Raw genomic sequence first — 13,621 nt, forward strand, 5'->3', positions numbered from 1 at the left:
AGTGCCACAGATTTTGAGACGTCTCTCCTTCTGTAATATTGAGGCTATCTGCACATATCTTCACATGAGTCTTGTACAGCGTTCCACAAATATGTCATCGGGCGACAACTATGGCACCTTTCGTCATTTTCCATGTGCCTTTGCTGAAGTAGTTGTCATAGCCTTGCTTGTCTAAGGCTACTCCCGAAAGTAGATTAAGCCGAAGATCTGGAACATGACGGACATCCTTCAAAGTGATTGTACAACCAACATTCGTTTTTACCTCAATAGCACCAGTTCCCATAATCTTTGCGAAACTGGAATTTCACATCTTTACCGTACCAAAGTCTCCTGCTTTGTACGTTTTGAAGAAATCTCTGTGTGAAGTGACATGGTAGGATGCTGCAGTATCGACTACCCATTCAACATCTTGGGTTGATATATGAAGGCATGTCTCTTCTTCGGTGGAGCAGAGCGCCACTTCTCCTGTAACAGTGACTAGTGTCTCTCCATCCTTCTTCGGCTGATTACCTTGGAGTCTCTGCTCTCTCAACAACTTTCTGCAGTTCTTCTTCATGTGACCCTCCAGGCCACAATGATAGCACTTATATGATGATTTTCTGCCGTCTGTAGATCTGCCTCTACTCTTGCTCCTGCCTCTCCCCCTATCTAGACCACCTTTTTGCTGTCTTCCTCTCTCTGTGACGAGGGCATGTGACTGATCCATGCCAATGTCCTTTCTCCTGGCCTCTTCATTAAATAGGGCATCCTTAACCATTGTCATAGTAAGTTTGCCATTCAGGGTCGAATTGCTGAGAGAGACTACCAATGTTTCCCAACTGTCTGGAAGAGAGCTTAGAAGTAGGAGGGCCTGATCCTCATCCCCTAGTTGGTAATCCAGAGCAGATAGTTGATTTACCAAGCTCTGGAACTCATTGGTATGCTCGGCTACAGAAGTTCCACTCTGTAATTTTAGATTTACCAATCGCTTAAGCAACAGGACTTTGTTCCGAGCAGTCTTGGCCTGGTACATGTCCTCCAATTTTTTTCCAGAGGGCATATGCATCCGTTTCCTTCGCTACATGATGGAAGACACTGTGGTCGATCCATTGCCTGATCTGACCGATCGTTTTCTTGTTTAATTTCTTCCATTCTGCTTCTTTGCTGGGATCGGGGTTTTCTCCTTTAGCTTCTATAGGATCAAACAGATCTTTACAATTGAGGAGATCTTCCATCCGAGATCTCCAAAGTGTATAATTTGTGGCAGTAAGCTTAACCATAGCTCCCGAAGATGATTCTTCCATTGACATTATGGCTTGACCAAAAATGGAACCGAATTTGGCAAAACGGAGTTAACCGTTGCGTCCAGAACGGCCGAAAATGGTGGACTTGACTCTTCCGGGGTCAAAATATAATTACCAAAATTTTTGGGGCAAAAACATAATTTCACAAAAATTCTGGATCAACATGTAAATACAGAAACTACAGGGGTCAATCTGTAAATTCCAACAATTAAGGGGTTGTTCCGTAATTTCAAAAACTTATGATGACGTGGCAGATTGTGTTGACGTGTCAACATGTGGCAGATGATATGTCGATTGCGTGGCTGACGACGTGTCGGGTCCCGTGGCAGATGACGTGGCTGGGTTCGCTAACGTGTCTGCTAACGTGGTCGTCTTCAACCTCTAAACGGCGCATGAGGCGCATGAACTGCTGCAGAAACTTTCAGACGGCGCGTTCTGGCACGTGAAGGTCTGCGTTTCTCTCCGGCGAACTTGGTTATTCTTTTATCATCGAGTACTTTCACCTGGTATTGTTAAATTAATTATTTGAGCAACTTTTCGAAACACCAACTTGAAGAACAGAGGCTCTATTACTTCAAATTTTGAACCCAAGCTCTCGACCTAGAGCTCTGATACCACTTATTGTGGTTCTCTGACCACTTTAGAGAAGAAATATGAGAAAAATAAAAAGAATTCTATTACTCTCTTGGAAATAGAATACAAAAAATAAAAACTTCTCTCGTGGAGGATTCTCACGTGGAACCTCTCTCTACACTGTCAAATTCTCTCTGGAATTGTTCACTCTTCTCTCAAGCTCTTTCTGGAACTTAAATACTCTCTCTCTCGGAGTTTACTCTCAATACTCCTCACTTGGGATGATATTGAGCTTGCCCTCTTGGCTTGGCTTGCATGAAACGGGATGAAGCCTATTTATAAGCTTACAAAGTCGGTTGCATGGCCACAATCTTCAACAGCTTCTGACAGTAGCCCACAATTGTTGAGCAAGTTGGAGTTCGGTGTTAAATGCAGCAATGGCCATTGTCAAAGATGGTGGCTGAGCAGTCTTCACACTGGCAGTGCAGTGGTGGTGCGGTTGGACTTCACACCGAGCAATAGGGAAAGAATCGCCCGCTCCTTTCCACTGCCCACCACAAGTAGTAGCTTCATTCATGAATGCTCATGGAGAATAATCTCAGTAAAAGCAAGTTTGAATCCAGTTGTATAGTGTTTAACTAAAAGAGTTCAATCTCATATTACTCATCAATGTAACTACCATAAAACTTTCTCCATGGGGGGGTAGAGAGAGAGAGAGAGAAAAAGAGAGTAAATAGCTAACATAGTATTCAGCAATCTGAACCTGCCTTGCTACTAATAGAAGAACAAAAGGATGCACAATTTCTAATATATGATTTTTCAATTTAAATTAGGTTAGCACAATCAAATTGCCAAATTCTTTCCAACATTCACCAAAACTGTTTTCCTGTTTGTTCCCAATTTCGGGACTATAGTTTAAAAAGCAAAAAAAAATCAATAATAATAAGAATCTATAAGAATAATTGCATAGTTTCAGATGAATAAACAATACCTGTTTTTAACAGGGCTTGTAATCGTTCTTGGAGTTTTTCCTTATGCATGAATGGTATTTCATTCAAATCAGCCTTTCCTAAGTTTCCATTTGATCCTTTTGATGCTGAGAGACCGATGCACGTTGAAGTTGAATGAGCATCTGCCATCTCCATAGCTATCCTATTCCTCGCTTTAGCCGGATAGAACAACCGTGCAAACGTCACTGCCACATTTATACATAAAACTGTCATTTAGAGGAACTGACCATTATTCAAAATGGCATATTTTACCAACATTAACAGTCCTTTCAATATCCGAAAATTTTCTACTGAGTATGGACCTCACAGATATGAACAAGATGGCTAGCCAAAAAGAATGATCTGGAAGGGTCACCGGACTCATCTTTATGCACAGGAAAAAAGTAAGAAAAATTATTATATACTTGAATAGATGACAGTACAGAAACTGATACTCAGAGTAAGTGAAGCAGAAGGTGAGATAGTCTGATAGATGGTCGATCCATACAAGCATCGAAATTGAACTCTAATGGTGGAAATTTTTTCGAAAAATCACAATCCTGTGGATTGGCGTGAAAAGTAGACACTTCTTATGATTACATTCCATTTAAGCTACAGCAAGAATCTGACAATATTTTGACAAAATCATACAAGAATTGAGACTTAGATCATTATAAAAAGGTAGCCAATCTTAGATGAATTTGAAAAATTACATCAAAGAACAAAGTTGTACACCAAAGGGAGTGCCTTGACATTACTTTGATAAAATGTAATGGAAATGGAAGACATTGTTCTATTTCTTCTAGAAAGACAAAAAAATAAAAATAAAAATTGACATAAACATGCATGATACATCCCTAAAGTTTAATTAAAACTTCGAATGGATTATTATTCACCAAAATAAAATTAAAAAAAAAAGGATTATTCCAATTTATGTCCATAAATAAATGGTAAAGTTAATAAGGAATCTCACCTCTATTTTCCAGGTAGTTCAGCTTCAAATGCAAATCATCATCAGCCATGACCTGTTATTTGGTTATCATTTTTAATTTACACACTTCACATTTTTTTTCTTTTTTTTTTTTGCGATATCCACAAAAATTTCCAATAGAAAATAATTATAATAATAATAATAATAACAATAATCAAAACAATAGGATGCAAAAAAATAATAATAATAAAACAAAAAAAAAAAGAAGGAGAAAATATAGGAAGAAAAAGAAAATGCTAAAAAACAGAAAATCTTTAAGGAGATGATCAGAAAAACATGAAGAGAAAACTAAAAAAAAAAAAAGAAAAGAGGGAGGCGAAGAGATGGTTTACCGGAAACGGAGAATAGAGGCGGCCTAAGTTTCAGGAAACAATGAAATCCGAAGACACGGAAGCGAAAGCACAATAATTATATTAATAATAATATTAATTAGAGAGAGAGAGTATTTTTTTTTTATTTTTTTTGGGGAATAGAGTATTCTTACGCTGCTTCTCCCCCGAATCTTCTAAGAGTATCAGAGAGTATAAACCAAGCACTTAATCGCATTCAAACGGACGCTAAAAGCATTTTAGTGGCATCTCTATTCTGATAAATACTAAAAATCCTTCTAAAATTTAAGATTTGAAGGAACTATCCAATAAATATTAAATGTGTCAAATTTTAGAATTAACTTTTAATGATCGAATGCTAAAATATAATGATGCAAAATTATAAATTTGATTAAATGGTTAAAGGGGTTTACATTTTTACCAACCAAACAAAATGATGATAAATTATTTCAATAAAAGGTTTTAGGATTCACACATTTTATTGTCATGGAATAAAAAATAACAACGTTAACTTTGGCATTTTCAAGTCATTAAATAGCAAATGCCATAGGTGCGCATTTTACCATTTATTTCTAATGAATTTATCGTATATTTATATATATATATATATATATATAGTATATGTGAGCTACCAGTTTATCTTTATATGATTTTTCCTTTAATAAACAAAGGTTTATTATCATGTCAATTTGATAACATTATGATAAGTTTTTTTTTTTTTTCACAACTATTAGATTTCTTTGAATTTGTGTAATTGGGTTCAACTGCTTTTAAAATTATTATTATTATTGCAATGTTTTTAAAATTAAATCTAAATAATTAAATTGATAGATTTTTTTAATATTACCGATTTCGTAAAATATTGACCATATATGAGTTATGGCACATTTTTCATTACAAATTAGAAACATGCTAACCTGACATATATTCTCAAAAAAAGAAAAAAGAAAAATTACATATGTTATAATGGACATATCACTTTTTTTTTTCTCAGGCACATCCAAAATTGTATAAAGTGTAAATGCCAAAAATTGTTGTATTATATTAATATTGAGCTTATTATAATTAATAAACATTGTTAATTTAATTACTTTAAAAAATCAAAATTGTCCCAAAATCGTATATAAAAATGAAAGGGATTAAATATCTGGTATTTACAATTTTATGTTGTGAGTTTAAAAAATATACCAACTAAATCAATTTTACATTGCCAAATATCTTATTGATTGTTGAATATGGATGAAATCTCATCATCTAAAATTATTATAACAATTATTATTTTTGGAAATAATAGAAATGGAAGAACTAAAATTTACATTTTATTCAAAAAAATATTGGTTTTATCAATCAACACTCTTCAAGAGACCCCCAGGAAAAAAAAAAAATTTTCTTTTTTTTTTTCTTTTTTTTTTGGTTTTTATTATTATTATTTTTTAATAGATTGGCGTGGTAACAATTGACTAGTTTAATAAAAAGCAGTTCATAAAGCTGCAATTTCACAAAGCATTTAAACCATAGAAGAGCAAAATATGGTTCCAATTTTCTCAGTCGAACAGTTGACGTTGCGTACACTCATCTTCACATGTATAGTCGTTAAAAGCAGAGTAACAACGAAGTTGCAACAAAAAGACCAACAACTATTACGACAATATTTGAATGGCTTCACATCCCTCCCATAAAATGCTGACAATCTTTTCACAAATTTTTTGCATGAGAAAAATATCCGCTTTATCATTGAACTATAACATAGGAGACCATATTAAATTTTGCTTCAAACGACTTAAATTTGCATGTGTAAGAAACCCAATTTGGTTTATGAGACAATATAATACATTCATACCATATATGAAAAATAAAAAATAAAAAAGGAAAAAAAAAATAAAAAAGAGGAGAGAATATGAAAGGAAAAGCTTATTTGCATGTTTTTAAGGTGTTTTGGCTTGTGTTTTCTTAGGCTTTACATCTTATACCCATGAGTTACAGCATGTTTTTACTTCTTTTTTTTTTTTTTTTTTTCATTACTTTACGGATTTTTATTTTTTATTTTTCTATTGTATCTCTTTTTGGTTTATTCATTAATTTACAGGCCAAATATATAACACAGCATGCATTGTAGTTTGTTATATCTCTGCTATTATACAGAAAAGCCAGAATATAGGCTCTTAAGAATTACTCCTGGTGCAAATAGGCCCCAAAAAAAACAAAAAATGAAAAATGAAATCCAAAACACTTTTAGATAAAACTATTATGGTCTCCTGCCAAAAAAAAAAAAAAAAAAAAAAGAGGATTATGATTAACCTAACCTTTTCCGGACCCTGTAATTGACACCCTCCTTTGGAGAAGAGGTGCATGAGGAGGAGGAGGTGGTAGACAATCCTGACCAGTTCTTCTCAGCCATGTCCTTGTAGAATGCCTTCTGCACATCCTCTTTGAGTTCCATGTACCGCATTTTCTTCAACCTTTGCTCTTCCGGAGTTCCCTTTTCCAGGAAGTAAACATCAGGCATATCATCATCGTCCAAAAACTTATCAAGCACTTCTGAGCAATGGGGGAAAAATCGCCGGCCCTTTTCCACTGCCACCACAATCAGTAGCTTCATAAATATTGCTCATATAGAATAATCTCACTCAAAGTACAATTTTCCTAAGCTGGTTCCAGTTGAATTCCAGTTGTATAGTGTTTAATTAAAAGAGCTGAATCTCATGATACTCCTCGATGGTGGGAGAGAAAGAGACAGAGTAAATGGCTAACATAATATTCAGTACTCTAAACCCGCCATGCTAATAATTGAAGGGGGGAAAAAAAAAGGATGCACTACTTCAAACATATTATTTTCAATTTAAGAGAGCTTCAGCACAATCAGATTGCTAAGTTCCCTTCAACATTCACCAAAACTGTTTTCATGTTTGTTTCCATTTTCGGGACTATTATAAAAAATTCAATAATAATAATAAGAAAAATTGCATAGTTTCAGATAAATAGACAGAACCTGTTTTCATCAGGGCTTGTAGTCGTTCTTGGAGTTTTTTCTTCTGTACGGATGGTGTTTCATTCAAATCAACCTCTCTTAAGTTCCCATTCGATCCTCTCAATGCTGAGAGGCCAGTGTACGTTGAGGTGGAATGAGCATCTGCCCTCTCCATAGCTATCCTGGCTTCAGCCGGAAACAACAACCTTGCATACGCCACTGCCACATTTATACACAAACTGTCATTTAGAGGAGCTGACCATTATTCAAAATGTGTATATTTTAAGAACATTACTGGTCTGTTCAATATCTGAAAATTTCTACAGTATGGACCTCACAGCTATGAACAAGATGGCTAGCCAGACGGTTCAGTATACTCAATTTTATTCATAGGAAGGTAAGAAAAATGATTCTTCAGCAAACATGAAGAAACCTTACAATGATGCTTCAGGAAACATGAAGAAACCATGAAGAAACCTTACAAAGATAGCATAAGCTGTATGTCAAACATAAAGTCTTTCAAAACAACACAAACGGTCGAAGAGATGAAAACTCGGTGCACTTGTTATTGGGAAGACAAGAAGAAGACACATGTATCCTAAAATCAGAAAAAAACAGGAGCATGTACAAAAGGATCAAAATGACAAAATCTGATCCTTGAACAGAGATATATACTTGAAAACATTATGAAAGCATGCAATTTGATGAGATGGATGCCATCATACCAGAACAGATGCTGATACTCAGAATAAGTGAAGCAGAAGATGAGATACATGGTAGATCCATACTAGTATTGAAATTTAACTCTAAGGCAAAATTTTGTCTGAGAAATCAGAATACCGTGGTTTGATATAATGTAAACACTTTTAATGCCCCATTTAAGCTACAATAAGCATCTGACACAATTCTGAGAGAATCATCCAAGAATTTAGACTTAGATAAAAGGTAGCCAATCTTAGGTGAATTTAAAATTACAGTACAGAACAATAGTAACACCAAAGGGAAGACCTTGACATTACTTTATAATTATAATCGAAATGGAAGACATTGGTCTATTTCTTACGGAAAGAAAACAGAAAAGTGACATAAACATCCAACCTAAACTTAATTAAATCTAATTGACGTCCATAAATAAATAGTGAAGTTTGTAAGTAATCTCACCTCTATCTTCCAGGAGGTTCAGCATCACATGCAAATCATCAGCCATGACCTGTGATTTCATTATCATATTCCCAGACATTGAATTTCTTCGCATCTCTCTCTCAAGAACGTCAATGCATATTCGATCCTTGTTAGATTCCTCTCCCTGCTTCGTATCCTCGTTATAGTCCTTTGGCCTAGTTGATCTGCGGCAAATTGCAACAGCTGTTTGCCCATCCAATGTAGTCTCCATTGCAGATGCTCCCTGGTCCAAAAGTGCCACGAGAACTGATGGCTCCTTACGTCTTGCAGCGATGTGAAGCACAGTATGTCCTCGAGGGTTGCGGAGATTTAGATCAGCCAAGTTTATACTAAGGACCTCCTTGACAACCTTAGGATCGCAGTATGCAACAGCATAGTGGAGTGCACAAGCATCATTAAGAGTAATGTCAGATTCACTCAGAAGAAGCTTGACCAGTTCAACATCATCAGAGTCCAATGCTTTGTGGATTCTCTTGATTCTCTTCTCCTGAGTTGGCTCTCTCATTTCTATCCCACTAGATTCTTCCTCTTGCTCAGATGCACGGCGCAATGACTTGATTTCAGTTAGAACTTCATAAGGAAGCTCTTTCTCTAAAGACAAATTGTCAAGATTTGACCTTGCTACCCTCTGGATGCAGTGCGAGCGAAGATGGTTCAGTTGGCAATGGAAGGCAGCCAAGAGAATTGGAATTACATCTTCCACAAGAGCTTTCTCAACAAAGTTTGAAAGCCGCCGCTACATGTATAACACCAGGCATAGGTAAATACAAATGTATAACAGAAGCTAGCTATTATTCTTTCAAAATTATTAACTAGAATGATCTAAACGATTGAATTTAACATTTGAGACTGTCAAAGTCACCGAAAAACTTGGAAATGATGTCTTTCAATGTTGTTTGAATAGCAGAATGCTAGTTTTCGGTCAAACTATTGAATTATCGTTTTTTTAAAATTAAAATTGGATTTGAGGAAACCTCAAATTCCCCCCATTTCCACACTATGAATTACCAGTTTAACAAACAAAAGTTCAAAGCTGGAAGTGAATTTGTATAACTTTTAGAGTGCATGAGTAAAAATTGGCTTTAATTAACTAGAAAAGAGCAACAATCATCGAAAATTCACACCAACTCTGAAAATTTCGGAGATGAAACCAGCTTTGCTGAATTTGGAAGACACTCTAATATAGTATATAAATGCATGGCAATGTTTTCAGGGTATTGTATAGAATACGTAAACAACCATAAATCAAAAGTAAACCCTGATATGAATTTTAGCAAAAAAAAAAAAAAATATATATATATATATATATGGAAGCAAGACCAAACCAACCTGAACAAGAAGAACAAGCTCTTTCATTTGGAAAGTAGCAGAAGCATACATCAATTCCACAGCATAATCAATAGCAGGCCGACACGCATCGTGGGCACAACCATCATCAACACACGTTGATACTTCTGGAGGTGATGGCTTAAGCTTTCCAGTACCAGTATACAAATAATTCAAGAAAACATTGAAAGCTTCAAATCCAACCTTCCCATAAGGTACCAATTCAGACATCAGATATTTTGGTTTACCTTCCATTTTCGAACCCTCATTTGCCTTCTTGAATAGCTCATGGAAAAACTGGCTCCTCGCAGCTAAAATACACCTATGCACTCCCACCACTTTTTCCTCAACAACAATCTCAGCATCACTATAGTCATATTCAGGATCAATCAGTAGCTTCTCTATATTGCTACTGAGTCTGCTCAGACTTAAATTTTCAGGATTTTGCCAAGGTTCAGAACTAGCACAAGCAGATATACTAGATAAATTGTGATCGCTAGACCCATTTGATATATATGAAGATGAGGCAAAGCTCAATGATGAAGAAAGTTCATTGATGTTTTCCATGAATTTTTTTTTTTTTTTTAATGTACTTTTGAATCCCTTAACAAAGGCTATGACTATCAAGAAAAACAGAATATAGTTTTGCAGGAATCCATTGGAAAAACGCTTCCAACTTCTCCCAAATAGCTCATAAACAGTGTAAGAGGAAGAAATTAGCTAACACAAAATTCAGTGCTTCATTTTCACGCACTACCCACTTGTTAAAAATAGTGAACAAAAAAAAAATCATAAATTTTCTTTCTTTCTATAGAAAATCATCTGCCCCCAGAAAATCTAAAACTTCTATAAAAGAAAACCAAGAATCCAATAATCATGAACTTTATTAACTTTAAATCCTGAAAAGATTTCCACAACTTGGAAATTAAAAAACAACATCTAAACCACCATTGACTTAGCTTGAATAGTGAAACGATGCAGCGAAAGGAGATAGTAAAAGCTGCAGCAACAAAGAGGACTAGAGGCTTATGAAAGACCTGGGACGTTGACTGGGAAAAAGAAAGAAACTTCAGGCTTCAAAAAGCTGAGGAATTCAACAAGAATCGGGCAAGAAACAGAGGGAAACCATTCTTCAAAAGAATTATACCCAAAAAAGAAAAAAAAAGAAAAAAAAGAAGCTGGAAAAACAGAAAATTCAGATTTAAGTTATGTGAATGTTATTTTTGACTGAGGAAAAGGAAAACAAGATTTATAGAACTAAAACTATCATACAGAGGACCTCGACATATATTATACTATTTTAACACCAAAGACAAAGATTAGATGATCCAAGAAATTATTTCACCAAAGAAAATAAAATATAATCCGAGAAATAATATAAAAATAAAAATAAAATGATTAAGTTTATTCTATTATTTTAACAACAAAGACAAAGATAAGATAATTCAAGAAATAATATTAAAATAAAATAAAATAAAGTAAGTTTCAGATTGCACGCATCAAAGGGTGGACAGATTTGTGGATAATGGCAACTTTTCTCTCTCTCTCGCTCTCTGGCTCCGCGTCTTTAGTACAGAATAGTTCAGTTGACCCAAAGAAGTCTATCATAAAAAAAATCTATCATACGGATTTTTTAAAAATTGGAAAAAAAAAAAATTACTATTTTGGTTGGTAGTTTCACACTAGAGCCACCAAACTCAATAGGATTTTTTCTGAAAAAAAACAAAAACCAAAAACAAAAAAATTACCATTTTTTAACCTCTCTTTTTCACAAAAAAAATTTTATGACCAAATGTGGATAAGTTTTCAGACAATGGAATGGGGATTTTTTTTCCTCAACAAGTTAGGATCAAAGATAAAGACAGGAGGAAATAAGATTTTTAATTGTTTTATTTACTTTTTTACCAAAAATTGTTTTATTTACTTATTAGTTCCTTTTATTATATATAATATATTTTAATTACCCAATCAAATCAATTGGTCAAAAATATTTATTTTTTTAAGTCTCACTTATTTTAATTTATATGTGCTTAAGTTAAATCTAACATGTATGAATAATATTGCACGAAGATTAATTGCATTTTAATATTTTTAACTTTTAAAATTTACAATTTAATCTCTCAATTTTTTAATTCAACAATTTAAGTTTTCAATTTTTACAGTTATTGTAATTTGATCGTTATTTAACTTTTAAATATCAAATTTAATAATCATTTCACATTATTGGTATTATATAATTTTAATATTTTGCACTTTCATGTCTTTATTTAAAAAAAAATGAAAAACAACAAGCAAAAAATAAAAAGTTGTTGCATGTCATTAGTTCTTGTTAAATCATATCAAATTTTGAACTAGAAATATTATAAATATAAAATTTTAAAACTAGTTTTAAAATTTTATACGTTAATAAATTACAGTTCAAAGTGTTATACAGTTTAATATGAATTGCTTGAAACTTATTGTTAAATTCTATTAATTAAAAGTGAAAAATGCTCAAACGGCAATAAATTAAAAAATCAACAATTTAAATTGTTAAATTAAAAATTTAAAAATATATATTACAAAACCTTAAAAATTAAAGGTATGAAAATATAATCAACCCCTTGCTTTTTAAAAATTTTAATTTGTTATATTAATTCAGTCAAGCACATTGCATTTTGGTATATATTTTTAGGTTGGTTTTCTTCTTACAAGCTTCTTTTTTTTTTTTTTTTTTTTCGAATGATCTTACAAATCATATTTCTTTAATTTAAGAACAGAAGAAATAATAAGGATGCTATTCAGGGTTTATCAGATTTGTGGATAAATAAAAATTTTATGGAAAAATGTGTTTTTATGTTCAACAACATTTTCATATATTGTTCTCAATTAATCATCCTTTTACGGTTAGATTAAAAGTTCCTTTCATTTTTAAAATATGCAATACTCCTATGCATTTTAGTGGAAAATACAATGTTCTAGAAAATTACTGTAATTTTTTTTTTTTTCCTTTTGATGACAACTTGAACAAATTTGTTTTAAATATAATTTTTATTAAAAAAAGAGTATTGATGCATTATTCATAGGATTGATATGGTTTTTATTTTTATTTTTATTACATGCCTTGAGACACCTTCTGCTATTTGATAGACTCGAATCTAGCGTAAAAAACCTAAATGAAATTGCTGTTACCAACTGAGCTGTCATATTCGCCTATAGGATTAATATGGTTAGTAGGCAAATAACGTACATATTATTTTATATGATTGACTTTGAATAACCATCTCTTGTGGGTGATTTGGATGTACACGTACCTGCAATTTTTTATTTTATTTTATTTTATTTTTTGTTATCCTAGAAAAAGATAAAACTAATTGATAGGGAAAAAATAAAAAATAAAAAACAAAAATAAAAAACCAAAAGGAAGATTACAATTTACAAGCGTACACAAAACTTTTTTGTCTTTTTGTCTTTTTTTTTTTTTTTTTTTTTCCCTCCCCCTTGTGGGGCCCAATATTCATGAAAAAGATACTTGATGATGATGAGGGCATTCATGATGAAAGAGCACAATGCGATAGAATGAACTCGACCACACCAGAAACGAGCTCCTCAAAACTAACATCGGCCGTCGTATCCACCACCATCTTAGGTACACCACCCACATCGTACTCCGTACACCCACCGTACCCTTCAAGCAGCCTCTCCATATCACGCCACGTGGATGGTTTATGCCAGCCGGAGCCGGTTTCATTTTCAGCGGCTTGGCTTGGGCTTGGGCTTCCTCGAGACTCAAGCCGCCGACGCCACTCGGCCTCGTCGCTGGGCTTGCATTCGACGATGAGAAGGCGGGCGCCATAAGTGGAAGCCAACTGGACGAGGCGGTCGAGGTGGGCAGGGCGAGAGAGCGGCGAGTCGATGACGAGGCTGAGACCGAGACGGAGCTGAGTGGAGGCGATCTGCCAGATGGCGAGATAGGATAGGTCGTTGAGGAGGGAAGAGGC

General features: G+C 34.0%; 2 protein-coding genes across 3 annotated transcripts; both read right to left on the minus strand.

The window, feature by feature from the left end:
- Positions 1-646: 646 nt before the first annotated feature.
- LOC132803403 (BTB/POZ domain and ankyrin repeat-containing protein NPR2-like) lies at positions 647-4,692 on the minus strand. Of its 2 annotated transcripts, none has more exons than XM_060816306.1 (4): positions 4,169-4,692; positions 3,819-3,870; positions 2,848-3,051; positions 647-2,403 (listed from the first exon to the last, which is right to left on the minus strand). In XM_060816306.1, exons 2-4 carry the CDS (start codon positions 3,865-3,867, stop codon positions 2,363-2,365), a joined length of 294 nt encoding a protein of 97 aa, XP_060672289.1. In that variant the 5' UTR covers positions 3,868-3,870; positions 4,169-4,692; the 3' UTR covers positions 647-2,362. The 2 variants fall into 2 exon arrangements, with proteins under 2 accessions (XP_060672289.1, XP_060672290.1); XM_060816307.1 differs by having other exon boundaries at positions 3,819-3,917.
- Positions 4,693-6,257: 1,565 nt separating this feature from the next.
- LOC107416624 (BTB/POZ domain and ankyrin repeat-containing protein NPR1) lies at positions 6,258-11,202 on the minus strand. Its single transcript, XM_048472295.2, has 5 exons — positions 9,645-11,202; positions 8,295-9,051; positions 7,155-7,352; positions 6,469-6,739; positions 6,258-6,340 (listed from the first exon to the last, which is right to left on the minus strand). The coding sequence occupies exons 1-5, from the start codon at positions 10,206-10,208 to the stop codon at positions 6,328-6,330; spliced, it is 1,803 nt and encodes a 600-aa protein (XP_048328252.1). The 5' UTR covers positions 10,209-11,202; the 3' UTR covers positions 6,258-6,327.
- Between the last annotated feature and the right edge of the window lie 2,419 nt (positions 11,203-13,621).

This window comes from Ziziphus jujuba, chromosome 4 (genome assembly GCF_031755915.1).
Source record: "Ziziphus jujuba cultivar Dongzao chromosome 4, ASM3175591v1".
Lineage (NCBI taxonomy): Eukaryota > Viridiplantae > Streptophyta > Magnoliopsida > Rosales > Rhamnaceae > Ziziphus > Ziziphus jujuba.

Coding starts and splice junctions, on each gene's coding strand:
- LOC132803403 (XM_060816306.1), bottom strand. CDS start 3,867: ATGGCTGATGATGATTTGCATTTGAAGCTGAACTACCTGGAAAATAGA. Junction 3,052..3,818: donor GAACTACCTGGAAAATAGAG/GTGAGATTCCTT, acceptor TAAATGTGGCAG/TGACGTTTGCACGGTTGTTC. Junction 2,404..2,847: donor ACAAGCCCTGTTAAAAACAG/GTATTGTTTATT, acceptor TGTGGTGGGCAG/TGGAAAGGAGCGGGCGATTC.
- LOC107416624 (XM_048472295.2), bottom strand. CDS start 10,208: ATGGAAAACATCAATGAACTTTCTTCATCATTGAGCTTTGCCTCATCT. Junction 7,353..8,294: donor GAACCTCCTGGAAGATAGAG/GTGAGATTACTT, acceptor TAAATGTGGCAG/TGGCGTATGCAAGGTTGTTG. Junction 6,740..7,154: donor ACAAGCCCTGATGAAAACAG/GTTCTGTCTATT, acceptor TTGTGGTGGCAG/TGGAAAAGGGCCGGCGATTT.